At 44.9% G+C, this 26,286-nt stretch overlaps 1 protein-coding gene across 1 annotated transcript; it reads left to right on the plus strand.

Annotated features, from left to right (window-relative positions):
* Positions 1-14,043: 14,043 nt before the first annotated feature.
* LOC133884875 (glyoxylase I 4-like) lies at positions 14,044-18,475 on the plus strand. The gene is made up of 3 exons (XM_062324453.1): positions 14,044-14,606; positions 14,719-14,824; positions 17,617-18,475. The coding sequence occupies exons 1-3, from the start codon at positions 14,440-14,442 to the stop codon at positions 17,947-17,949; spliced, it is 606 nt and encodes a 201-aa protein (XP_062180437.1). The 5' UTR covers positions 14,044-14,439; the 3' UTR covers positions 17,950-18,475.
* The last annotated feature ends 7,811 nt before the right edge of the window (positions 18,476-26,286 follow it).

Genomic DNA, 26,286 nt, shown 5'->3' on the forward strand with positions numbered 1-26,286 from the left:
TGCAGCAACTGAAGATGTGCTAAGCAACAATGTTGACCATATATTAATATTTCAAGGCCTAAGCTTTGTCTTCTATAATGTTGTGCTAATTTGGCTTGTGACAATGTACAGAACAAAATGGCTTCTGTTGACACATGGACAAGTGGCAGAACTTGTGACAATGTACATAAACAATTGGCCTCTGATGATCTGCATGAGTCACCACTTTACAAGTGGCAGAACTTTGTATTTCCTGCACTAGGAGAGACAAGAACATGAGCATCTTGATTTGGTTTAACCCTTGTTCGTAGTGTGGAGCTACCTGGTTAGCTCATGCATCACTTCACAGGTTCATGCAGCTAGCTAGGTGCTCTCCAACTCAACGCATATCTCCTTAGTTTTTGTGTGTGTGTGTCTGTCTGGTTTGCTTTGTCGACAGGTTGAAGTGAAATAAACCATTGCTATTTGATCTAAAGTGAATTAAGTTGAGGCTTTAATACAGCTGAATGATGAGTAGGTTGATATTAGGTCCGTGTCTCATCTTATGCAACACATGTTCTCCACGTTCGAGAAGCGTCATGGCATGCCACTTTAATCGAGCAAGATGGCGGAAGTGCCAAAGAAGAAAGGTTACGGATTTATTAGTTTACTTAATGTGGTTCTAAAATGGCTGTCAACTGTACTCCGAGCACTAACAAGTGGGTATAATAACACGGTTGTATGCCAAAATAGGGATACAACTACTTGCGATTAGCTCCTAGCTGAATGACAATGGTATCATTTCATGTCCTTCCATGCGGTGTTGGACGGGCATTCGAGAAAAAAAAAGGAATAGGTTCAAATCAGTAGGCGTCCACTATAGTCAAGGCAGCAGACGCCAGGCACTTGTGGGGTCGTCTTCCCCTCTCCCAAACTTTAGATTTAAATGAAAATTTTGAACTTTCATTTTGGTAAGGAAAATTTTAAACTACATTAATATATAACTTTTAGCTAATTAGGGGCCGCTTTCAGTTTCAACCCATTTCAACTCGGTCAAGTCTTTCAAGTATCAAAGTTCTGAACCTATTTTTTACGCTTTCCCTTTTTTAACTTATGTTTGTTTTGGAGTTGGGAGAGCTTCTACCTCTCCAAATTACTAATATATATCTAACGGCAACCGTGTGAATATGTGGTCATCTTGAGAACTGGACCAAGTAGGGTTTTATATTAGGGAAAAATTTCTTTTTGCCACTGAAAAATGTCGTTTCTCCTTTTTACCATCATTCCGTCATACTTTTTCTTTTGACATCGTTGTGTGGTCAGAACACTTTGACCGTTTTCTAGAGGTGAGGGGCAAGTTGTAAGACGAGAATGCCCCTGGCTGGAGTTTGTCCCATGTTAAGCCAATAAAGTATGAGAATCGGCTCAAAATTCCCCATCCCTTTCCTTTTATCAGCTAGAGAGATTTGAGCTTGTAGCTCGCTGGAGCATGAAATTTTGTGGCATGTTGCATTTTGAAATTGATGTAAGAGTGATGGATGGAATTCTAAGTTTCAGATATTCATTGTTCCTAATCACTAGTTTAACATGAAACAACAAGAAAAAAACACAAGATACAGAATCATAAATATCATTCGTGACTTAGTTCAACATCACAGATACATAGGTGGATATATATAATTGGCATGATAAAGTTTGATACCGAGGATATAGTGAACACCCAAAATAATCCCTTAGAGCAAATAACATGGTTTGGTCATCCAAGATTGAGCTGTCTTTTGCTCCTTGTGCCAAATGCTGGGCTGTCAGGAACTTCTACCACCCTTTTCTGCAACACAAGTGAAGTGACTTCTCCAGTAGTGCTTAGAGAGAATGTTTTTTCCTTCCTCCCTCCCTGAGCACTAGTTTCACTCTTTCTCTTTATGCCTCTTTTTTTAATTGGGGCTTTGCTTGAGCTACCAACAGAAACAATAAGGAGTGTTAACCTTGGTGAAGAGGGGGAAAAAAGAAACAAGAGAAAATGCTACAGGATTTACCTTGGTGAACTGGCAATGCTAGAGTTTGCAGCATCAGTTTGTGAGAGGCCATCTAGAGGAACTGTTTCCTTGCATTTTTTGCTGAAGTGGCCCAACTTACCACAAGGTTTGTATTTTCTCTTTATTGTTCCTTTTTCATTTGATCCTTTAATTTTGCAAGTTCTGGATCTACCAGGTGGCCTCTTAATAAGTGGAGGGTGCAGCCCAAGATCAACATCTGGCCATTGTTCCTTCCCTTCCAATGTAGGAATGTGACCTGCATAAGTTAATTGGTACTTTTGCATTGAGTAGTAATGATCCACATGTTTATGTATATCACTTTTATTCCTCATGTATGTGATGAATGCTAACGCGTGAAGATATGGCAAACCTGTCACTTGCCACTACCTACATGAGCACTCCCTTGATTTCAAGTTCACAGTGTGTCTCCATTCCTCAAAATGGCCAGTCCTTTTGTAGGAAGTCTTGCCACACACTTCTACATCATGGATAAACAATAAAGCCTCATCCATCCTGAGCCAAAACATCACATCGAGCATGAATAAGCACGATATCTAATAAAGTGACTCCATGGATGGCATCTAGCAGAGGGGAATCTCGAATACATACCATTCCAGTAGCATCTCCCTTCTCATCTTCACACCGTCAGGACTCCTCAAATTTGGGGGTGATTTGCCCATGCCTGATCCCTTGCCAGTTGCATGGAAGGTAGGCAGGTAGCAAGGTCTCATCACCGTCTCATGTCACACCATGAAGCTCACCGGTGTCGCGCTCTAGGGTTGCCTGCATCGGGGGTGGGTTCATGGAGGAGGGGCACCTCAAGTCAAAGAAGCTGCGACACTGAGGAAGGTAGCGGTGGAGGTGGTGGCGAGGGACCTGCCCAAGCTCTAGGCCATGGGGCTCATTACCGGGAACGCTCAATTTGGGGGTGATTCGGGGGAGGATGGGACAAAATTTCTAGGGTTATAGTTTGGGCGTGGTTCGGCCGAGGCTCTGCTCGATGGCGTCGATGGAGTGCAAATGGAAGAAGAAAGATGCCGTATGTGCCAAGCCCTCTTTCATAGGCACAGAATAACCTGACCCAACAGCAGCAAGACATGGGCATTCTTGTCCTACAACCTACCCCTCACCTCCAGAAAATGGTCAAAGTGCTCTAACTGCACGGCGATGGCAAAAAAAATAAGGTCTGACAGAATGATGTTTAAAAAGGAGAAATGATATTTTTGTGGCAGAAGGAAGAATTTTCTCCTTTCCAATGGTAAAAAGAAAAATTTCCCTTTATATTATTTTGTTTTCTTGATTTCTAAGCCTAATGCAAAGTAGGGAACTTTAATTCCACCTATTGTTCAGTCCATAAAGATAATGAGCAGCACTTGCAACATATTTATGACAATTGCTATCCCTAATTATTTTTCCAAAAAGAAAGGGAACATAACCTAGGCTTCTTAGATATGTTCTACTTGCAGTTGTCCTCTGCATTATACTTTCTTTGGCAGGTTTGCTCGAAGGGGGAGGTGGACTGAGGCTAGCATTGGTGGCGGGAAGGATGTCTTCGACAAGCTGCTCTGCTGCTCGTTAGCCTCCACCCCGGGTCCATCTCTGTCGCCACCTTGGGAGCAGCGGAGCTCATTCCACCACCCGTGCAGGGAGGTAGGAGCCCTCACACCATCAAGGAAGGGTCGGACCTCATGTGAACCGCCATAGAAGTGGCTGAGCTCGTGCGTGCCACCGTGCCCGAGGACGCGAAGCCCGTGTTGTCACACCTGCGCATCAGAGAGAAGACAACACCGGCGCCACTCGTCCACCTCCACCTCATGTCTGTCTCCATCACCGACAGTTGGATCCACCTCTGTTGCTGTCATATCTGCCTCCCCTGGTCGGATCCACCTCCCCCAGGCTAGATCTACTTATCCTTCACCGTTCGCTCAACCACCGTTGATGCCACGAAGGAGCACACAGAGGAGTAACACCGTGGGGAGGCTCCTGCTAGGCCATGCAGGAGTCATCCACCTCCAACACAGCATGGGATTAGAGTCATAGATCCAACCTTTTCGGCTCAGGGAGCTTTCTATTCTTGATTTATTCTCAGTGGGAGTGAGTGGGCAAGTGAGAAGGAGTGAGCACAGCCACCGCCGCCACCCGGCCACACTAAGTCGCTGACATTCAGATCCACCACCCCAACACAGCCCTAAGCCGCTGACACCTGGGATCCACCATCATGATGCCGTCTTGTGCCGCCTGCCCACGGAGGACACCGATTGGGCCCGAGCGATGCAACTCACGGTGATGCGCCTCGTCGTTCTGCTCCTTTCCTACATCACTAATGGGGTTTGTGCCTCCATTGCCATCGATACGCTCTATCGTGTCAACCCGCGTGCTACCATTGGAGGCCTCTACCAGTAGCTGTTACTGCCATTAGGCTACACGTGCACCGAGCACACCAAACAATAGGGCCCCGAGCCATGTGAAGTCTCCTCGACTCGCCATCATCGCTTGATGCCGCCCTAAGTCGCTGACATCCGGATCCACTATCTTGATGCAGCCCCGAGCCGCCACCACCCAAGATCTTCCACCTTGACACTGTCTGAAGCCACTGAGATCAGGCTTGATGTCGCCCGAGTAGTCATCGCCTGATGTCGCCTCAATTCACCGACATCCGAATCCACTACCCAATCATAGCCCCAAGCCACCGTCGCTCTAGAGCCGCCATCAGGGTTTCTCTTGGGCCCCTTGGCATCCCTCGAGCCATGGGTGGTATCTCCGGCTTTGTCATCACTAAAGTCGCCTCCTCCACCTTCACCGGTGGTACCCACCAACTCTGTCAAGGCGCCTGGGTGTTGGTGGGCTCAAAGGGTCACCCTAGATAGGATCCTTCTCCACGCCACGCCGAGCAACCATTGCCACTATTGTTCATAGCCCAATCAGAGAGTAGTCTCGCTTTCAAAAGATGGTCTTATGGAAGATGTTACCACTGCCTTTCATGCTACCAGCAAGTTGGTTCATGACGGGATGTCTTTTGTTGCATCTTCTAATGGCGCTCTAGGCATCAGGAGCGGCAGTGCCACTTTCGGTCAATTACTCCTCCTGGCCCGCATGCTTCCACCCCGTTCGCTTAACCTCACCAATTGCAACCAGCTCAGAGCTAGGCGGAAATCGTACACTCCCTGTCACCGGTTTCACCTCGATACTTTGCTAGCCGTGGCAAGGTCGCCGACTTGATCTACCGTGATAGGGGGTGATAGGTGCGATGCTGCTGTCATGCCCCTTAAGGCTCGACCACACCACCTTTAGTTCTTGCTTGCGCCTCTAGTGTAGTCACTTCACTCTAAGCTCCAACAACTGATTGCAACCTGCTTGGAGGGAGGGATACGCACTCATAGGGATGAGGTTTTTTCTATCAAGATGTGGCTGACGTATGTGGCCAACCAACTGGAGCGAACAGAGCCACATAATGAGGACCCTTCTAGTGCTGATATGGTTGGTCTCTTTTGTCCTTGCTCTCCGGTTAGGGGCTCTTCGACCATTTCATTCTTTTCTTCACTTGCGGTTGTTTGTACACCTCCCAGAGACTCCTTGCCCATGGCCGTTGCGGTCCCAGACAGCCGAGAGTTTCCCTCCATCAATAAGGTGAATAAGACGCCGACCATCTCCGCTATGCAGAGGCACATGAGGTGTTCATGAATTAGTCATAAAAGCAACATGATTCACCTACGGACTAAGGATTGCTCCAAGTTGCCACCCCTGTCATCCCTTTGGACACCATTGTGGATGGTGTTGTCCAATCGGCTACTGAGGAGCGGTTAGGGCCCATGGCCAAACCCTAGATTGCAATCCCAAGCTCATGCGAGCAACACACGATAGCTTTATTCCTCCCTACAATTGAGTCATATGCCTTGGAGTACTCCTGTGACTACTTGGAGATTGACTTTCAACAGTTGGAGGTGGTGTCCCCGATTTATGAGCAACCGTCTAAAGCTTACCTCCTCTCACAGACAACCGCCCCCATTGTGTTCGAGGTGGAGACTCTAGAATACAATTCATACCTTTTTTGTTGCACCTATTTCATACTCCACTGAAGCACCTAAACGTTCATATTTCAAGAGGGTCAAGGATCCCCTTGCACTCCACCATGACCTTCATCGCCGACAACAATATCAATAAGACATAGGAGGAGGACATATGATAGGTCGATGGTCCGTCGAAGTGCTTGCCTTGCCTTGAAGTTCCTAGCCAAGTTTGATGGATCACATCCCCCCCCCCCACCAAAGGTGCTCTCTCGGATCATTTTGCTTTTCAGCCTTCAAGCTTATGTGGGCCAATGAGTCATCGATCTTACAAGCTGCTTGGGAGCGGTGCTGTTGTGGATCTTTCTTCTGTTGGCTATTATAGTCGTTTTGACTTAGTTTGTAGTGTTGTCTCTATGGTGTTCTAGGTTTAGTTTAGTTAGATTCTTAGCTCGTTGTTTTTTATGGTTTTTCTCGGCTCCCTCTTAATTAACTGAGTATATCAGTCCATCGGATTTTTCTTATTATTAATATAATTGACAGCTCTTTGTCAGTTCGTTTAAAAAAATATATTTTCTTGGCAATTTTCCCACCAAGTCAAGATCAACTATGTTCTAGCAACAGATAATCAAGTTCACCTATACTATAAATCAACGTAAAGACTATATCAAACATGTATGCCTTTATCGCGCATCATGCATGCTAGGATCGGTCGTCCGTTCCGCATGGAAGGTTCAGGCGGTAGCACGCTATTCCGCATAGGTGGTCCACCCAGCAGCACAATAGGTAGTTTTCTCCCCTCCTCTCTCTCTCATCAACCACCTCAGATCCACCGAGATGCCACCGGAGCTTTCGAGGCTACGACAACGGCGGGGCCCTGATGCATCTCTGAGGCATAAGATCATGCCCAAGGGAATCCCTTCACGGGCGGGAATCCGCCCGTGAAGGGATTCCCGTTCCTTTCAGCGCTCCCAACGGTTTCCCTTCACGGTTCCCTTCACGACGGGATTCTCAGGGTCATTCCCTTCAGGACGGGATTCTCTCTCCGTTCCCTTCGCGATTCCCCTCGAAGGGAAGCTGTTGGAGATGAGAGAAAATAAAGGGAATGGGAACGGGAAAGGGAATCGGGAAGGGAACAAAATGAAGAGAATATGGTTAGGGATAGTCTAACCACCACCCCACTCTAGGCGGAAGTCGTGGAGCAGCCACCTCACATCCTAATGGACCAAGGCGAGGTACTCTAGGCACTAGCCATGGTGTCCTCTGCCGTTGTCGCCGTAAAATCCGTGGAGGATGAAAAAGCAGCCGCAGATGCTGCCATGGCCGCGAAGCCCATGGAGGACCGAGCACCAGCAGGAGACACCGCAACGGTCATAGAGTAGAGGATGCAGCCATGTCCTCCTCGACCACATCTGCTCCCTCAACACCACGGTTATCCAGTCGGCTCCACCATGTTTAGTTGTTGTGTCCTCAGTGGCTCCTCCTCCGCGCCCTCCGCGGCGCATCCCTCCGGCAACCCAGGTCGCCGGGGGTGTCCTTCCAAGTGCCAAACCAAGCAGGCGAGTGGTTGCTGCCTCCAGGAGAGCCACAGGGCGGGGTGCTTGAACTGACTCATGAGCAACTGCTAGTGCTCTCGTGCTGAGCATCAATGTGGAGATGAAATTTGCTTATGGATTGGTACAAATTTGGCTAGCGAATGCCTCAAATCGCCTTTATTTTGTTTCCCGGCTATCCTAATTAATTTGCTTTCTGGAATTGTCCTTATTTTTCCTACAAATTTCCTTTATTTTGCCTTTTTTTTTTCATTTCCGAGTTAGCCTATTTGCCTCCCCAAATCATCCTTTTTTTTTTCTTACTGATTTTGCTTTTTTTTCACTTTTTTTGACTTGCTTTTCAATCTTAAATTCTTAACTCCAGTTACATTAGTACAGAAATAATTTGTACAAAAATAATTTGTATAGACAATTCAAAAATCTCGTATAAAATACTTTTTCAAACTATTTATACTAAATAGTCGTTGAACCGTCTATACAAATATTTAATACATATGGTTTCAAATTGTAAATGTCTATACTAAATTTTGGAGTAAAAAATCTTTAAAATATTTTTTTACCCACACCAGCTCTCTATTTTATTATGTTGGTGCAGTCATAAATCACGTGTTTTTTCATGCAAAATACCACGTGTGCATTTTCTAGAAGCCGAACCTGCAACCTCTAATCTCACGCAAAACTTTCTTACCATCTCACATGTCATTGATTGCTGATCATTATATGAAAATAATCTATATAACATATATGTTCTAAATAAGTGAGACACTATTAGTATAGACGGTTTCAAATTAGAACCATATGTACTATTACTGTCTGTAGTATAAATGGTTCTAAATGAGAACCATCAGTACAAAAGGAACAATACAGATAGTTCCAGTTTAAAATAGTATATATTATTAATATAGACGGTTATAGTTTGAAATTGTTTGTACAATAACGTCCTACTTTATTAGAAGTGCTTATTGTCATTTTCTCAAATGGTTTTAGTTTGGAACCGTCTGTGATACCCTTTATACAGACAGCTTTGTAGATCCGTCTGTATAAGGATATCTCACTAAATAGATTCTGTAGTAGTGTTACCAAGATTTTTGCTCCAAAATTTGCGATGTTTTTTTTATTGAATTCGTGATGGTATGCTTCAGAATTGTCTGGTTTGTTATTTTTCGGATCTTTTGATTTGCTTTTGAAATGTGTCCAATTTGCTTTCATGTTTACCGATTTTTGCTTTTTAAAAGAATGTTAATTTGGCCTACGATTGGAAGGGCGTATTTTGAGGATTTGCATTATCTGACTTCAATGAAGAAAACCAGAGAAGAATATGGAATGGGGAAACAAGAAGCAAGTGTGACCATGTGAGGTACGCTAGGGTACATGGCGAAGCGTGGAGGTTGGAAGTGGACAACGCTTATTGTCATTGGTTTTTCTAATTTGGGTGAGTGCGTTGGACGACTAACCCATGCTAAGGTCCGAATAAAGTTATCTAAATGGGTCGTGCCTACTGCACCGATCTAATGCCCGACACTGTAGGTACGGCACGAGGCTACGGGCCATGTCTGAGTTAAGCGTGCGGCACGGTATAGTCTGGTTGAGTCGGGTTGGCACGAGCACGATCCAACCCAGGTCGGTACATGCACGACCTAGCACAGTACGTAGCCCATCTAGGGATGGCACGGTAGCGACCTGTTTCGGCTGTTCGGGCACGCCAAGGCACAGTTGGTCCAGTATGGCACGGCTCGACCAACAAGCTTGGCCTGACCAGTAGTCGTTGAACATGGGGCCGGTCCGACAGGGCATAGTTGGCATGAGTGGCACGGCCAGGCACGCGAGGGCACGACCGGAATAATGGGTTGAGTGGGCTACGCCAGGTCCGTTAATCCGTTATTTTTAATTTTTCTAACTGTTTTGTGGCCGTTTAGGCTAAAAAAATTGTTTTTTTTTGTAAAAATCATCATTTTTCATCTATAAATAGATCACCACCCTACCCTTCCATTTCACACCAGCAACAATATTTTCTCTCTTGTTTCTCCTCTCATTCTTGTCTCAAAGTTCTTGAAAATTTACGATAATTTGGTAAAATTAGTTTGAATTGTTGCCAAAAATCCGAGAAATTTCAAAATTGTCATCCTATTGTCTTGAAGAAATCTTGGTGATTTTTTTGCATCGTTGTTCTTTCTTGTTTATTTCATTCTTTGTTTTATTATTTGATTATTTCTCTTTTCTAACTTAGAATATTTGAATTTTTTTTAGTGCCATTCAACATTGATTATGGACGTCGATGATCATAATGATACGTCTATTGATCACGATTTTTTTCTTCAAAAACTCACAGGAGACTGCAACCCCTTTAATAGCAGTGCTACAGCTAAAGATGAACCCAACGGTGAACCTCTAGCTGATTCATATGCACCAGCACCTACATCATCAGGCTCTACAAGTGAACATACATCAGTAAGCATCGGCTCTAAAAGATCAAGAGTTACTACTTCTGAAGCTTGGCAAGACTTCGAAAAGATCTACAGAGAGGAAGATGGAGTAAATATCAGGTTTGCTAAGTGTTATATTTGCAAACATGAATTATCTGCAAAGCCTTCAGGTGGAACATGACACTTGAAGATGCACGTCAGAACTTACAAGCAAAAGAGTGGAACAGCTATAAAGTAGACGGTGCTGCAGTACAACTCTGAAGGCTCTGTTCGTCATTGGGAGTATGACTCCACCAATTCTCGAAAAGAGCTATGTCACTTTATTGCAAGTGCGCTCAACATCTATGAGTCTAATGTATTTAAAGGTTGCATTAAGTAAGCTCATAATCATAGGTTCCCGCATATTTCTAGATAGACAACTAGTAGGGATATGGTAAAATACTACAATACGTGTCATAGCAAGCTTAAATAAATATTACAAATAATTATATTTTCAGTTTCTTTGATCTTAGATATATGGGTAGATGGGGATAGAGAGGATTGTCTTAGTCTGGTTATTCATTTTGTTAATAATGATTGGGAACTAGAAAAGAGAATAATAGGTTTCTGGTTGATTGACAACGTGCATACCGGTAAAAATATTGCTGAAAAAATATATCAAGTAATTGAAGACTTTAGTCTTGCAAATAAAATATTTTCTATCACTTTAGATAATACCGATGAAAACTCTAGAGCAATGAATATTCTTACTTTGTTATTTAGTACATATGCTGAATCTTTTTTGTTTGCATCAATGTTGTGCTTGTCATATTATCCATTTTATAGTAAAATTCGGTTTGAAGAGGTTATCACAATATCTAGATGATTTTCATACTAAAAATATCTTTTGTGAGTTCCTCGAATTAACAAATTGCAGAATATAAGCATTACTATCTTACAATGGGTGTGCATCCATGTAAGTTTGCTGTGAACATACCGGTAAGATAAAACTCTACTTTTTTTATGCTAAAAAATGTTATACCATATAAGAGCACATCTAGTGTGTTTATTCATACACACTATCAGCAGCATATGGGTCAAATTTTACTTACGTAAGCGTATTGGTATATTGCTGAAAAAATACTAAAGTTTCTTGAATTTTTTTATGATTCAACTGTGAGTTTATCAGGAGTTTATTATCCAATATCTTGTTTAGTAGTGTATAATATTGTTGAAATTGCTACTCATTTAAATAGCTATGAACATGTCAATCTTCTAAGAGATTGTGTAGTTCCCATAAAATCTAAAATTTTAAAATATTAAAAAGAAATTCCTTTTGTTGTATGCCTTAGCCTTTATATTAGATCTTAGAGCAAAAATCGCAGGTTTTTATAGATTATCCCAATTCTAGGTGATACTATTGACCATAATTATTCTACTTATTATACTAATATTTGTTCTAAGTTATTTGATATTTATAGTAAATATGAAACAAAGTATGCTGGAACTCACCTGCAACAACCCCCACTAGCATCCACAACAAATAAGAAGATAACAACGTGGGAAAAAAATATTTGATGGAGGTTATTCATCAAGAAGTTCGGACTCTTCGTCACAATCATCTACGATCATCAAAATTCCAACATCTGGAGGGGAGATAACGACCATCATCTACAACGATGTTATCCGCCATTAACAAGAAAATTTTAACATACTGCAATAGTGGCATGAGTATAGGACGAATTATCCAATACTTTCAATATCAGCATGAGGTTTGTTAATGCTTCCCGTATCTACAATTTCTTCTTAGACTGCTTTCAGTCTTACTGGAAGGATAATCGAAGAGAGAAGAACAAGTCTATCAAGTGAGATGGTGAAAATACTTACCATAGTAAAAGACTGGGAACAAGCTGAAGCGCGAATAAAATACACTGTAGAGAATAGTGAGCTTTAAGTTTCATTCAAAAAAATTTATCTAGATGTTGATGAGAACATGTATATACTCTTTTTTTTCATTGTAGAAAGGTTGTTAATGAGGCAACCTATCAATAAAGTTCATTTTTAGAATTAATTTTATAACCTTATTATTTCTATTTTTATTTTTTTATAGTTTTTCTTTATTTTTTCGAAAGCAACCTAAGACGCGTCACCCACCTCTCATATTGGCCTATAAATAGATATCATCCCAAACTCCGAGTGATCTCATTCCTACCGACCACCCATCTCTCTTTTTATACTTGGTAGCCAAAGCCACTCACCTACTTTAACAATTCAATTTCATATTTCTATTCATGGATCAAGACGCTCAGAACTCACGTGCATGGTCATTAGTGTGGCAACATTTTAAAAAGGTCTTTAGAGAAATTAACGGAGAACAAGTAAAATTTGTTAAGTATAATATATGCAGCTATAAATTAGGTGCTAGGTATATAAATGAAACGGGGAACTTGAAGAAGCATATGAAATATTGCAAGTAGAATTCTAGGGTTTATAATGAAAACATGTAATTTTCAGAGTATAGTTATATGTTGTACTCTTTCTTCTTTTTAGTAGAAAAGTTTTTATCGAGACAACCAATCAATAATGGTTATTTTTATCTATTTTCTACTTTTTTATTTTTTAGAATTTTGTAACTATTATTTTTTATTTTGTCCTATTTTTAGAATGATGCTGTGCCAACCGTGCTGACGGGCTAGCTATGCCCCTTTATGCCTCCACTGTGCCCGTCGAGCCCTGTCATGCCATCGGGCCTCCCGTGCACCATGCCTTCACCGTGCCCTCTGGGCCCCATCATGTCGCTGGGCCAACTGTGCCTAGTGTGTCCGGTGTGCCGCAACCGTAATCAGACTAACTCAGTACGGTACAATACGGTGACTAACGGATCGTACCGTGAACTAAAGATGTGGCACGTAGGCTAGCATAACATGTCCCTTTTATCTTAACAAACCTATTAGATCGTATCATAATTGGACCATACATAGCAAGATCCGTGCCGGATCAATCGGCAACCTTGGACAGATCTGGGTCGGTGTGTAGTCACGTCCATAAATTAAACCATCACGGACTTGCCATGGTGGCAATCAAGCAAGCTTGCGTTTCGGGCACCGTCGGCAGACCCGATAGTTCCGGCGTCTGTGGGCCTCTACGTACGTACACCTCTGCATGCATGCCGGAGTACATGAGATCGATTGATTTCCTGTCTGGCTCCCAATCAATTCAGACACAGTTCACAAATCAGAACCAAACAGAGCAAACTTTTGCTGCACATTCAGCAGCAAGATCGAATAGAACACTATGACCAAAGCGAATAGATAGCTAGGCCGGCTTGCACTGCCGTCTGCATGCCTGGGCGTGACTGGTCGACGGGGCCACTGCCACCATGGTAGAAGAGAAAACGTGCTGAAAATGAAGGCGATCCATGCGTCTTGAACCTTCACACGGCTCAAAGGGGACATGCACCGACCGACGCGACACCCGAGGAGACGACCGAGTAATGAGCGGTGGTAAGAACAGCTGGGAGCCGTTGCCTGCAGATCACATCATTCTAAGGGATCCAATGCCATAGCTTGCTGCCTCTGGAACCCTACCAATGCGAGCAGCAGGCTAGTGGACAAAAGCAGGAGTGAGGAGCTAGCGACGATCATGCACAGCTAAAGAAAGAACTCGTGATGCACGATGAATTTGGCCGCGTTTGAACCTTCTTGACAGCTTACATATGCACGCACGTGGATAGGTACCCTCTCTGTTCTGCGACATCTGATTATTTTTAACAATCCGATGAAACCATTTTTCGAACGTATGTCCTTAGTAGTAAATGTGTCTCTCTGAACATGTGATAGGAAGGCGCACCTGCTGTGCATTGACGACGTGAATCCAAATTTTGCTATTAACAGGCTCCTATTTACCATATATCGTTTTGAAATTACATTGGTTAGCTTGGTGTACAATAAATTAGTGTATCGCTCTCGTTTTGCCCCTAGCTTCGCCGCTCTGCCTGCGTGTGCCATTTATATGGCGCGCCGTTGGTAAGCACAGCTTTCTTATTTCCTGAGACCTGCAAATTAAGCCGCGGAGCGTGTCGGGAGGAAACCTCGGTCGACGAGGTTGGCGTACGGGAGGGTTAATCGCTGCGTGCAAGAGAAAGAAAGATCTAGATGGGGATGACGTGGATTAACGTGTCACGACAGCGAGTCCGGGTGGGGATGCCCCTGCACCTATATAATCCCCTGACACCGTCGTCTCCTCGTCGCTCATCAGGCACAGCTCCAGCTCATTGCACTGCACAGCTCCAGCTCATTGCAGAGCAGAGCTCTACTACCAGCAGCTGAATAGTAGGTTTGATCAGCGAGCCGTGCACTGCTGTTCAAGCAGCTCGGCATCTCGATTCCGTCTGCCGATTCATTGGTGGCCCCTGTTCGCCGGCCGGCGACGTCGGACCGGTCGTGCAGTCTGGTCGGACCCGGTAGGTAGGTGGGAGCGAGCGAGGATGGTGAACACGACGGCGGCGATGAGCGGCGGAGTGCTGCCGCTGGCGTCGCTGAACCACATCAGCATCGTGTGCCGGTCGCTGGAGGCGTCGCTGCGGTTCTACACCGACGTGCTCGGCTTCGTCCCCATCCGCCGCCCCGGGTCCTTCGACTTCGACGGCGCGTGGTACGTACCTGCATGCACCTTCGATCCTCCTCTGTTTTCTGTCTCCGCAGTATGAGCTTCTGGCAGCTCACGCACGTTCATTCTGCACGTCAAAAACGAACGGCGCCGCCAGGCTGTTCAACTACGGGATCGGCATCCACCTGCTGCAGTCGGAGGACCCGGCCAGCCTCCCGGAGAAGACGGAGATCAACCCCAAGGACAACCACATCTCCTTCCAGGTAACCTAATTTCATCCTTATCAAACTATATATTCCTACGCTCATCGACGAGTGCACCTCGTATCATATGTCGTATCATACCCGTGTATAGATGATGACATGGGGTTTGAGTTGTCAAAGAATCCGCCGCGGCAATCCATCGCCGATTGACGATGACGGCAGCCACTAATATTTCTTGAAAATTTTAACCGCACTAATTGATTAACCTGCACGCTACTAGCTGGCCTCCAACGTACGTCGAGCCGCTCCTTTGGCCTCACATGGTGAAGGTCGCTATCGTCCACCTCTGCCCCTATACCGTTTCGCAAGCCAATGGAGCCTGTCCTAAGTAATCTAAATAATTTTTTAGTATGGACGACAACGAAGAAGAAAACAAAGAGAGAAGAATAATAAGAGGAAGGAAGAAGAGAAAGGAGCCTCTACCTGTTACTGCTCATCACGGAGACGACGACACCCACGGACCGAACCGGAAGTTCTTTTGCGTGTGCAAGCGTGAATCCGGCCGTTTCCAAGGGGTTTTCCGGCCGTCTGGTACGCGAAGTTTGCCGAACGACGCATGCGTGCGGTTTGTTTACGGACGCGTGATGGCGACGCCGACGTACGCGAGCGAGACTGGTGGATGGATGAGCACGCGGACCAGGGGAAGAGCATGTGGAATTGGCGATTCCTTGGTACGCATCGGCAAGGGTACTGCGAGCTTCCATGGATCAGATGCGTCTCCCGGTTAGGCACGCACGTCCGCCGGCGCAGCTGAGACTCCTCGGCTGGCAGGAGAGGCGCCGGAGCGAAATGCTGCGCGTACTAGCGAGACGCTAGAGGTGTGTTTGGCTGTTGGAATGAAATTTCGTAGAGCTAAATCGTATAAGCAGATTGAGGAAAAGTATGTTGAGTTAAGTTACATGCGTTCAAACCAAACGAAGAGTGTTTGGTTGGTATTATCTGATATCGTATAAGTGGATATAAGAGTTGAGATTATGATCGATTATTTATACAATTTTTTAATGTAGAGCTAGCATCCACTCAGCCAGAATAAAGAGTGATGTTTCACTCCTTAGCTAAGATAAGATGTATATTTATATCTTGTTTATGCAAACAAAACAATATATATATATATATATATGTATATTTATATCTTGTTTATGCAAACAAAACAATATATATATATATATAACCAAATATTTTTTTTAAATTTATACGTACCTATCAAGTTAGATCCGGAGAAATTGGGACAAATTGAGGCAGACCCTAGTGGATCAGATATCTCTGGGTTGTAGGTTGGCAGTAGTTTTCACCAGTCCGGTGGCTAGTGCGGTTGGCAAACTCTAGTGTTCGGATGAATCTGTCGTGTCGTGGGCCGGTAGGGTTCATTGTCTCTGTCCTACAGGTTAGGCAAGACATCATGGATGGAAGGAGATAGGAAAAGTTTCCCAAAAAAAAAAAAGATAGGAGAGGGATGAGAAAACAAACGTATGGTTTGGCTTCTACTGCTGTTGTCGATTTTGGCGTGGTACGCTTTGGCTTCCACCGTCGTATAAGGGGAAATGCAACTCACAAGGTGATACACAAGTGTCTTTTATCTCAACTATCATCTCTTTTATCCACATGTTAATTTTTTCATATATCTATTTTTTTCATCTAACTCCTTAATAAGAACCTTAATATAAATACATGGTTAAGATAAAGAGTGTGTGCAGAAACGGAGCTCCATTAGAGCACAAGCCGTGGCCAAGACGCGGTCCGTATTATGCTTCTTATTTTCCTATAGCTCTTATATCCGGTCACGATCCGTGACCCGACCTAGCTCCGCCTCTGGTGCATGCGCAGTTTCCCTTTCGTAATATAGATTAAAGCTTATTGTGGCGTGTTGCAACATGTGATGACAATGACACAACCTCGGATAGAGCGGAAGTTTCTTCCTTGGTGCGAGTCAGAATGTGTATCTACAACCTACTAGAATGCGGACGTATTTAGTCACCTACTTGTTGTAGTCGCAGTATTTGTAGATAATAATAATAATATCAGTTACGGCTTGGCACATTTAACATTTTCCATGAGCATTTTCCCAATCATTTGCATATACAGCCGCATGAAAATCTTGCAAGATAGCACAAAAACTCGAGCCTTAAAACTATATATATATATACATGCATGCATATATATATGCATACGTATATATAAGATACACACCGTTGTACCACGGCATCGATGATCGCAACGAGACAGTGACTCGTCATTTTCTCAGTCGAGATTACGACTGGTTTGGATGTTCTAATCCTGCGCTCAGTTAGCACGTTGCTGCTGGACGATTTCTTGTGGCCAGCCGTTCACGCATCGATCGGGTGGTACTTGTCAGGCAGATATTTTCCGACAGGAGTTAGAAACGGCTTGTGGTCTTATTTGTCGAAGAACAGCCGTGTCATCGCGTGTATGCATCTGACGCATCATGCACAAAAGAACAGGTAGATAGTGATAAGGATGCACGCCTGGGTGACTCACCTCACACAAGTCAAAAGTTTTTTTTTTAAAGGGTAACTGGTAGGAGTTTTGCCAATTTTATATTAAAAAAAAAGAAAAATCATAACAACAGATTAAAGAAGGTTAAAGAAATATAAAAAAGGGTCTAATTAGGGTATCAAAAGAAAAGATACAAATCAAAATAGCTAGGACTATGAGCGAGTGAAAATATCAGAAGTAATCTCCACTCTGAAGATAATTTTACTTTAGTTAAATTAAGCTGATTACGGTCGGCTATTGAACTGCGAATTAATGTTACATATACATGTTATCTGCAGTGCGAGAGCATGGTGGCGGTGGAGCGGCGACTAAAGGAGCTGGGCATCCCCTACGTCCAGCGGTGCGTGGAGGAGGGCGGCATCAACGTGGACCAGATCTTCTTCCACGACCCCGACGGCTTCATGATCGAGATCTGCAACTGCGACAACCTCCCCGTGATCCCCCTCGGCGAGCGTGCACCCATCATGGGGGCTTGCAAACGAGCCGCCGCCGTCGTCAAACAGCAGCAGGCCGGCGTGGCCCCAGCCCCCACGGCCACGGCGGCGACGCAATGCGTGCCGTCGTCCCAGGTCATCCGCGTCAGCGAGGAGGCGCACATCTCGTGCGCGTGAGCAAGGTGGGTGCGAGATCATATCGAGCGGCGTCGTGCGTTGCTACCGCTCGGACGGTGACAGGCGCTGGAGATCCATTCGCCGCAGTGGGCTGCACGGATGGGGTGGCGTGTGTGGCGCTTCGCGCGTATAGGTGTGAGTCTAATGGTGGGTTCTGGTATGTTACTCCCCTTCTGAGTAAAGAATAAATCAAAGCGGGAGGAGTGCATGGTTTCATCTCTCAAATTTGTCCTCTGTCACGCAACTGTCGAAGTGAAGTCATTGGTCATGGCGAAGTGCCAAAGGGTTCTTCAACCTTTAGAAGCTACTCTAGTTTGGATATGACGCCTCCTTAATTCGACCAGCGATTGGACGACAAGTTGGATTTGTTGACGAAAGTAAGTTTGTAACTTCTTTTAGAATTTTTGTTAGTGTTTCTGTTGGATAAAGAAATCCAACTAAATTCAACCTTATATTAGCGTGTGGTGGCTGGGTGCTCAATCTGATTTCCTGTATGCATCGGCACTAACACGCGTTCTGATAACTACTGCTCTCCATGTGACATTTACTTCCTCCTAATCGTGGTAACACTACTATAGAATATATTATCATTGTCGGTTCTAAACTAGCATCATTATCAACTCTGAAACCAGTCGTGATAGTAAGTATCACTGCCAATTCAAAGCTGGAGTCAACCGTGATAACCCAACTATCACTGTCGGTTCATACCTTAAACCAGCATTGATAATCCATCCCTGTGCAAAAACACTATCAGAAATTCTTCAGTATGGGGATCTCAAACATGAGACAGAGTTCTTATACTGAAATGTTCATGGTAGAGTATTTTAAATCTAAATGAATGACGAAATATTTCCGATAGAGTACTTTAAATATAAATGCACAGCAGAAACTCAATCAGCATTAGGATCAATGTGTCCTATAGTGCAAAACTGCTTAAGAGTTCCTAGCTCCTGGTAGAGTGGTTTTGCACCATAAGGCACGCTGATCCCCATACTCAAGTTTGATCCTAATTTGGAAACACAATCATCTTAAAAACACAGTGACAATAGTAAATATAAACGAATGACGAAAACAAAATCATCTTGAAGCGAATGTGTTTCCTACCATTCGTTTAGATCATATTATTGCCACAATCTTGAAAATCTTGTTATTGCCACTCGTTTAGAAGGGAAGATGGAGACAGGGAGATGATGTGGTGCTCCTCGGTTGGCGATGGGCTCGGGAGATGTGGAGACGCAGCCGCAATCAGCGACGGCTTGGGTGATAGGGTGATGGGGTGGCGTCACCGTGAGGTTGGCAACGGCTCAAGCGATAGGGAGATGGGGCGGCGTGGCCATGATTTCAGCGACGGCTCGAGCAATGGGGACACAGGGCGACGGGGAGAAGGGACAACATAACTGTTGTCAGTGCAGCCATGAGGTCAACGATGGCTTAGGCGACAGGGCAGCACGGCTGCGGTCGGCGTAGCCACAAGGTTGGCGATGGCTCGAGAGATGGGGAGACAGGAAAGACAGGCCCGAGAGGTAGCGACGGTCGAAGTGGCGATAGTGACCATCACACCACTTTGACCACCACTATCTGCCGGGATCGATATTTTTGAGAGTGAAGTGAGGGAGGGGAGTGAGGAAGCAGAGTGAGGGAGGGGTTCTATATTTATAGAAGAATTATCATTGTTGGTTCGTATTCACTCAATTATTGATCTAACGATTAGTATAAACCTACCGTATTCATATACCATAGGGTTTCCTATATTATCGAGGCATATCTCTGTGCTTGGGAAGGAAATCCCTAGCATCAAAGCAACACAGGGAACCCGTTTGGGGCACAGGTAGTCAACGACGATGGCTGGAGAGTGGCCAGTGGCGGAGCACGGTGGAAAAAACATGGCCACGACAGCGGCGGCAATCTGACACACCGATGGCAAACGATGGCTTAATCGGCCCGGTCGAAGGCACCTATGGCATCTACGCGAGCATGCGGATCAATCGGCGTGCCTATTGGCCGACAAGCCCAACTGTGGCTCGGCCGACAACGTGCATAGGTGGAACAGCGGTGCATGGTCATGCAAGGGGAGGCGCGTTGGCCACGGGCTAAGGCCAAAAAGATGCACGCAAAAGATAAAGGAGAGCTCATGGAAGCTCACCGTGCTTTCGGTTGGGCCAAAGAAACGGTGGTTCAGTAGGACGACGGTGGAGGGGCGGAGCAGGAAGCCGGCGCCAAGGAAGACGAGGCTGACATGCCAAATTCAGCCGGTAGAGGTGGGGATTCACACGGGAGGAAGCTCGGTGAGATGGTGGCGACCTTCCTCCTTGCTTCTCAGGGTTTGGGCTCGAGGGATTCGGGTTCGGGCGCGGTGGATTTGGGTCGACGGTACTATGCAGTGGTGCGTGGCTGCTATGTGGAGTCCGACTGAGCGATAAAGAAGTGATGTAGAGAGAGACGTGAGGGGGAGGGAGAGAGGGTATAGGTGGCAGCCGAATCCCCTAGAAGGCGCTCGGGGCGTGACTCGACTACCGTGACTTGGTTGCCAGCCTCCAAAGTCAACAACGGCTGTGGCCAAAGAGAGGCATAGAGAAAGAGAGGGGATGGGTCGTGATGAACAGTAGTTGATAGGGAAAAAAGATCTCTGTCGGTGACATGGGAACTGGGGGTCCCTGAGTCCCGAGGCCAGGACAGTAGAATGTCACGTGGTACCCTCCCTCGGGGGTTATCTCCCCGAGGTCCGAGAAGACCAAGTTCCAGGAGAGGGTGCTCGGGGCCATGAACAATGGTCCTCGAGTACCCGAGTTCCCCGATAACTCGAGAAGACCAAGTACCGGGAAGAGGGTGCTCGGGGCTATGCACAGTGGTCCCTGAGCACCTAAGTCCCCCGACGACATGAAAAGCCAAGTTCCGAGAGAGGGTGCTCAGGGTTGCGAACAGTGGCCCCCGAGCACCCGAGTCCCCCGAGGACCCAAGGGAAGTCAATTCCGGGAGAGAGTGCTCGGGACCGTGAACAGTGGCCCTCAAGCACTCGGTTCCCCGAGGACCCGAACAGTCAGTTACGGGAGAGAGTGCTCGGGACCGTGAACACTGGTCCCCGAGCACTCGATTCCCCGAGGACCAAGAGAGGGCATATCCGGGAGAGAGTGCTCGGGGCTGTGAACAGTGATCCCCGAGCACTCATAGTTCCCCGAGGGCCTGAGAAGTCCTTCACCGGTGGTCCCCACAGGGGCTCAGCGGTGAGGTGTCAACTGGTGAGAGGCTCGATGCTGCATTTAAGAGGGCACGTGGCCTGTCACTTCCAACCACTCCCCCACGCCTGCTGTCAGTCCCTACCACGGCTTGACAGGGAGGCGTGGGAACATTTAATGCACGGGTCCAATCGCACATCATCCGACGCGTCTCGGGATAACGTCGTAGAGCTCGAGGCACCCCGCCTACCGCCCTGCTGTGTCAGGCTTGCTCTGACCGGGTGGGCACGCGGGGCTGCTCGGTGGCTGCCCGGTGGGCCCTCCCCACGGCGCCTGTTGAAAAGCGGCATGATGACGAACAAGACCGGACGGGGGCTCGTTTTCAACCCTCCCCGTCACCTCGCGCAGCAGCCCGTGATGGTTGCTTCTATTTATGGTGCCTTAGAACTCGCGCCATCCTTTCTGAGCACGCTACCACCCTGGCAGGTATATAAGAGGGGCGGGCTCCCTGGAAAAAGACAATTGAGAGAAAGACATCAGAAGAAGTCTAGGAGCCTTGACGAACACCGAAGCACGGAACACATCGACGAGTCTCGAAGAACAAGAAGTACGAAGCTCTAAACTTAGACAAATATTCTTGTAACCCAGCAGATCCTCAGGGAGACATTCTCAGAGCATTTATAGTATACACACAGGAGTAGGGTGCTACGCTCAGTGCGGCCCGAACCTGTCTAAAAATCCCCTGAGCATTTACTTTCTCCTGCATCCGATCATTCCACTCCACCTGCATCTCATTTACTCCCATTTATTTCACCTACGAAGCGGGTTCAGAATCATCCCCCCGGCCGAATCTCAAAGGGGGTCCCTCCAGATCCCAGCTTGAGGAGTTCACCCTCCGACAATCTCCCCTTCTCTAATTCAAAAATTGGTGTTCCTGTGGTTCAAAATTTGTGGGACAATTTTTGTGTGAAACTATAATTCGTGTGCAACCCATTTTCATTTGTTTGACCCAAAAAGCCTGAGCTAAAATCAAATTAAGATTGTCCAAAGTTGCACCTTTTCTAACTTGTTGTAATTTTTATGACTTCAAAACAATTCCCAAAATTTTGGGAAAATTTACTAATATTCTCTACTTGCCATGGACTAATTTCTAAAATTGTTCCCAACCCTATGTTTCATACCAATTTTGTGACCTCCTTCACAATACATTACTTAAAATTAATTTTAAAAGTTCTTGTTTAATTGTCAATTGCATTAATTACTTGCTCAAAACTTCATTTATGATGCTAATGATGCTCGTGAATGCTTAATTACCTAATTAAGGATTTTAGGCTGTCACAATAAGTCAAGCCATCGCCCCTCGGTTTTCTCGCAAGCCAATCTCGCCGAAATCGGAGCAAGTCACCGAAATCCCTAGTCGCTGCCGCCATTGGAGCACCTCGGTTGATCTTACCGACTCGATATTTTCATGCTATGTTGCCACCGCCTAGCCACTCAAAAGATTCGTCATCGCCCCCAGAGTCTATCTATGCCCTCGTCCTCGCTTCCGGTTCACCGGAGAGTCATCGCTGATGAGATCCGAGAGCTGCAACCACCTCCTCTCGCTACCAGCTCATCTTGTCACCTCTCTGAGCCATCTTGTTCCCTAGGTGAGTTCGCCGACCTTGTCTTGCGCCCCTCCACTGCTCGTCGTTGAATCTCGGCACCAGCGACGTGGTTTTCGACCATCCTCCGATGAGACTGCCGCCGGGCCTGAGCTTCCGCCGCCAGGCTGTCATCCCCTTCGGCCTCATTAAACCCAAGCCGTCCGATCTATCATCCACGGCCAAGATTAGATCAATCTCTTACCCCTTCGCCCACCAATAAGATGCCACCACGTGTTCACATGAATCTAGTCATCCATGCTTGCCACATCTACCTGCCACATCAGCAAAGTTAATCCACTTGTCAGCCACATCAGATCAACCAAGCCCAGTCATTCTGTCCAGTCAGAAATTTGAGCTTTTCCAGTAAAAAAAATAATTCCAAATATTCCAGTAAAATACATCTTTTGCAGAAAAGCCCCTGCAATTTCAATCCCTCATATCTTCTTCATTTTAGCTCCGATTTGAGTGATTCTTCTGCTCAAATTTTCCTAAATTCATGATCTATCCAACCATGCTAGTTTTAGATATCAATTCTCATATATCTAAAGTAGTTATTCCTCATTAATGTTTATTTCACTACAACATAAAGATATTGTTTTTTATTAGTAAAACTATGGCTGTCACAATGACATATAGATCCAGAACTACATGTCATTATACCACAAACATAAGTTTATGATATTAAAATAATATATTAATTTGTAGGTCGCATATGTTAACGCTTCAGTCAATCTTTTCTATCATTTTATGTGAAACTATAGTTCTTATCGCTTTATCTTTCTTCGAAAGAAATCGAGTCAATTTTGTTCTCCTTGTCCAGCCCAATCAAAGATCCCAGTCCATCGTTTTATTTCTATTATTTTCTATTTGGAGTTTATTTGGTGTTTATTCGATGTTGCTTTTGTTTGTTAATAGAATTCACGATTAGTTGATAACGCTTCAGATCTGTTCGAGAGACTTCAAGACCAAGGTTTCGACAACACTGAGCATGATTGGGTAAAAGGCAAGTGTACATCTTGACCATCTTGAACCTATATTTTTAAATATTTTGTTTTACAAAATTGCATGCAATGTCAACTTGATGGGTTGTCACCTATGTTAGAATTTGCCCTAGTTATTCTTTTCACATCCCTTGAGTCCTAAGAGGTAGCTGGTATGAGTCTTTTGGGTATAAGTGCTTAGACATGTTGTCAGGACATTGGGAAGTGTCATATACTTGACTAATGAACATAAGCAATGATTATAGTTAATTTGTTAATGGTTTAGCAATATGGAACCTTAGGCTTTGAGCAAAGGGTGTTTATGGTTTGTCATGGTTATATTGTTAGTTTAGTCTTTGTTCAGGTGACCTAATTAAGGACTGGTTCATGGAGCGATAACCTAAGAAGTAATGTACCAACCACGAGCCTTTATGGGAAGGCCTAGTTTATTAATTAGTGGATTATAATTTGTATGTGCCAAACGGTAGGAGTGAACATGTGGGAAAGACTTTTAAATCAGATCCATTTAGCTAGTGGAAGTGGACGTGTGGGGAACAGATCTAAGATCCTAAGAACCATCTGGTGCAAGAGGGGGCTTCTGGGTAGGATAGTTGCGCCTGTTCTGTAAAACTTGACGGTGAAACCTTAGCGGGTATGCACATATTGGAAGAAACTTTGTAACAGCCTTGCAGTGATCTCATGGCCACACACCTTAGGAAGTGTGAAATGTGCCTGATTAGCACTGGCAGAATGGAGACTTTAGTCACTTGCTTGCAGGTGATGAAATCATATCTCGTGGGGAAAGCTGGACAACCTTTATAGAGTGTAAAATCTTATATATAAGTCGTGCTCAGGGTTATGAGAGACTTGGATCCTTACATGATTAGTTGGTTTTGGGATATGGTTTTGGATATGGTGGTGGAATAGTTATGGTTATGGTTTGTTGAAACTAGTGGATAGTTATGGTTTACAAGATAGTCAATCTTGGGTGTTGGATAAAGGTTGGTTTAGTTGGGGTTACATTCACTTAATAGTTGTTCGATGTTTTAAAGACCAATTATTTTCTTTACTAGCATTTATGCAACTAAACCTTTTGTGTTAGCATGTCATTGTTATAAGGCTGCGTATCATTATTCTCTTGTACACTTGTTGAGCATGTCATGTGCTCACACTTGCTATTTTTTCTATACCATACGACATGTGTGGTGCTGCTCAGTGAGTGAAGATATTGAAGACTATCAAGACGAGGTTGTGACATTCTAGGCACGTGTCTCCTAGTCGGTTGCCTGCGGTGTTGTTCGGCACCAGTGCTTTTTTTCCGCTGCAGATATCTACATAGAAGACAATATATGTCAATTGTTATAAGATTTTAACATTTATTCTATAAAAGTATTACTTTTGTTACTTCACATGTGACGTCCTTATGTGTGTTCAACATTCTGGGCACACATAAGCTGCATCTGATTTTATCCGTTAAAAACTGGGTGTGACAACCCTTGAGCCACCTAGGCCTCAAGTAGGTTGAGCCACCAAGGCAAGGCCTCACCATAAGCCTCTCTTCTAGTCACTTACCGTTGTCTTCATTCGGAGTTTAAGCCACCAAGGCAAAGGTCTCTATGTCCCAGTACAAGAGTCTTGCTACCACTTCACACCAAGTCGAAGGGTCAACAAGCATGAGCCATCAAGGCTCACGGTATCAACAGGTCACCAAGACTCCAAGACACCAGCATACCACTTGGTACAATGTAGGATCACTCCTTTATCCTCTCTCTCTCTAGGTAGCAACACCTAGAACAAACATTCTTTAGGCCTATTAGCACTAATCACTCTCTAATCTTGTGCTTAATTGTATTGGATGATCACTTTAAGCACTTTAGTGGCTTGGATGACTTCTCAAGTGTCTATGAGCTTCCTTTTACTCCAGCACACTCAAATGGTTGAGTGGGAGGTATTTATAATCTCAACCCTACGAACTAGTTGTTGCTCCAATAGCTTAAATAGACTATGAACACCGGATGATCTGGCGTCAACAGCAGTACAAACATTGGACTATCTGGCGTGTACAGCAATAGCAACTAGCCGTTAGAATCCCACTCAAACTCATTTATGAACATCAGATGTTTCGGTGTAACCTTGAACTCCATCACTGGACTATCTGATGTGTAGACTTGAGCCGATCGAGCCACTTCTCCTTGTGCATTTGTCTTGTGTGTAGATCCTCTGATAACCAAATTATCCAGTGTGTACAATCACACCATACAAGTTGTTGCACCATCTCGTGGAAAATGCTCTAGTGAAGTCTCCGGTGTATACTCTTTTTCATCATCGGACCGTCCAGCGTTTACAACATTTTCACCTTCATCTGAGAATGCTCCAGCATGTACAAGCCTATGAGCGTCGGACCATTCGACATTAAACTCCTTCTGTCATCGAGAAATAGCTCCTGAAAAATGCTCTGGTGTGTATAACTTTCTGATCACCTCTGGTGTGTATAACTTTCTGATCACCGGACCATCTAATGTATACATTTTTCCTAGG

Source organism: Phragmites australis, chromosome 11 (genome assembly GCF_958298935.1).
Source record: "Phragmites australis chromosome 11, lpPhrAust1.1, whole genome shotgun sequence".
Lineage (NCBI taxonomy): Eukaryota > Viridiplantae > Streptophyta > Magnoliopsida > Poales > Poaceae > Phragmites > Phragmites australis.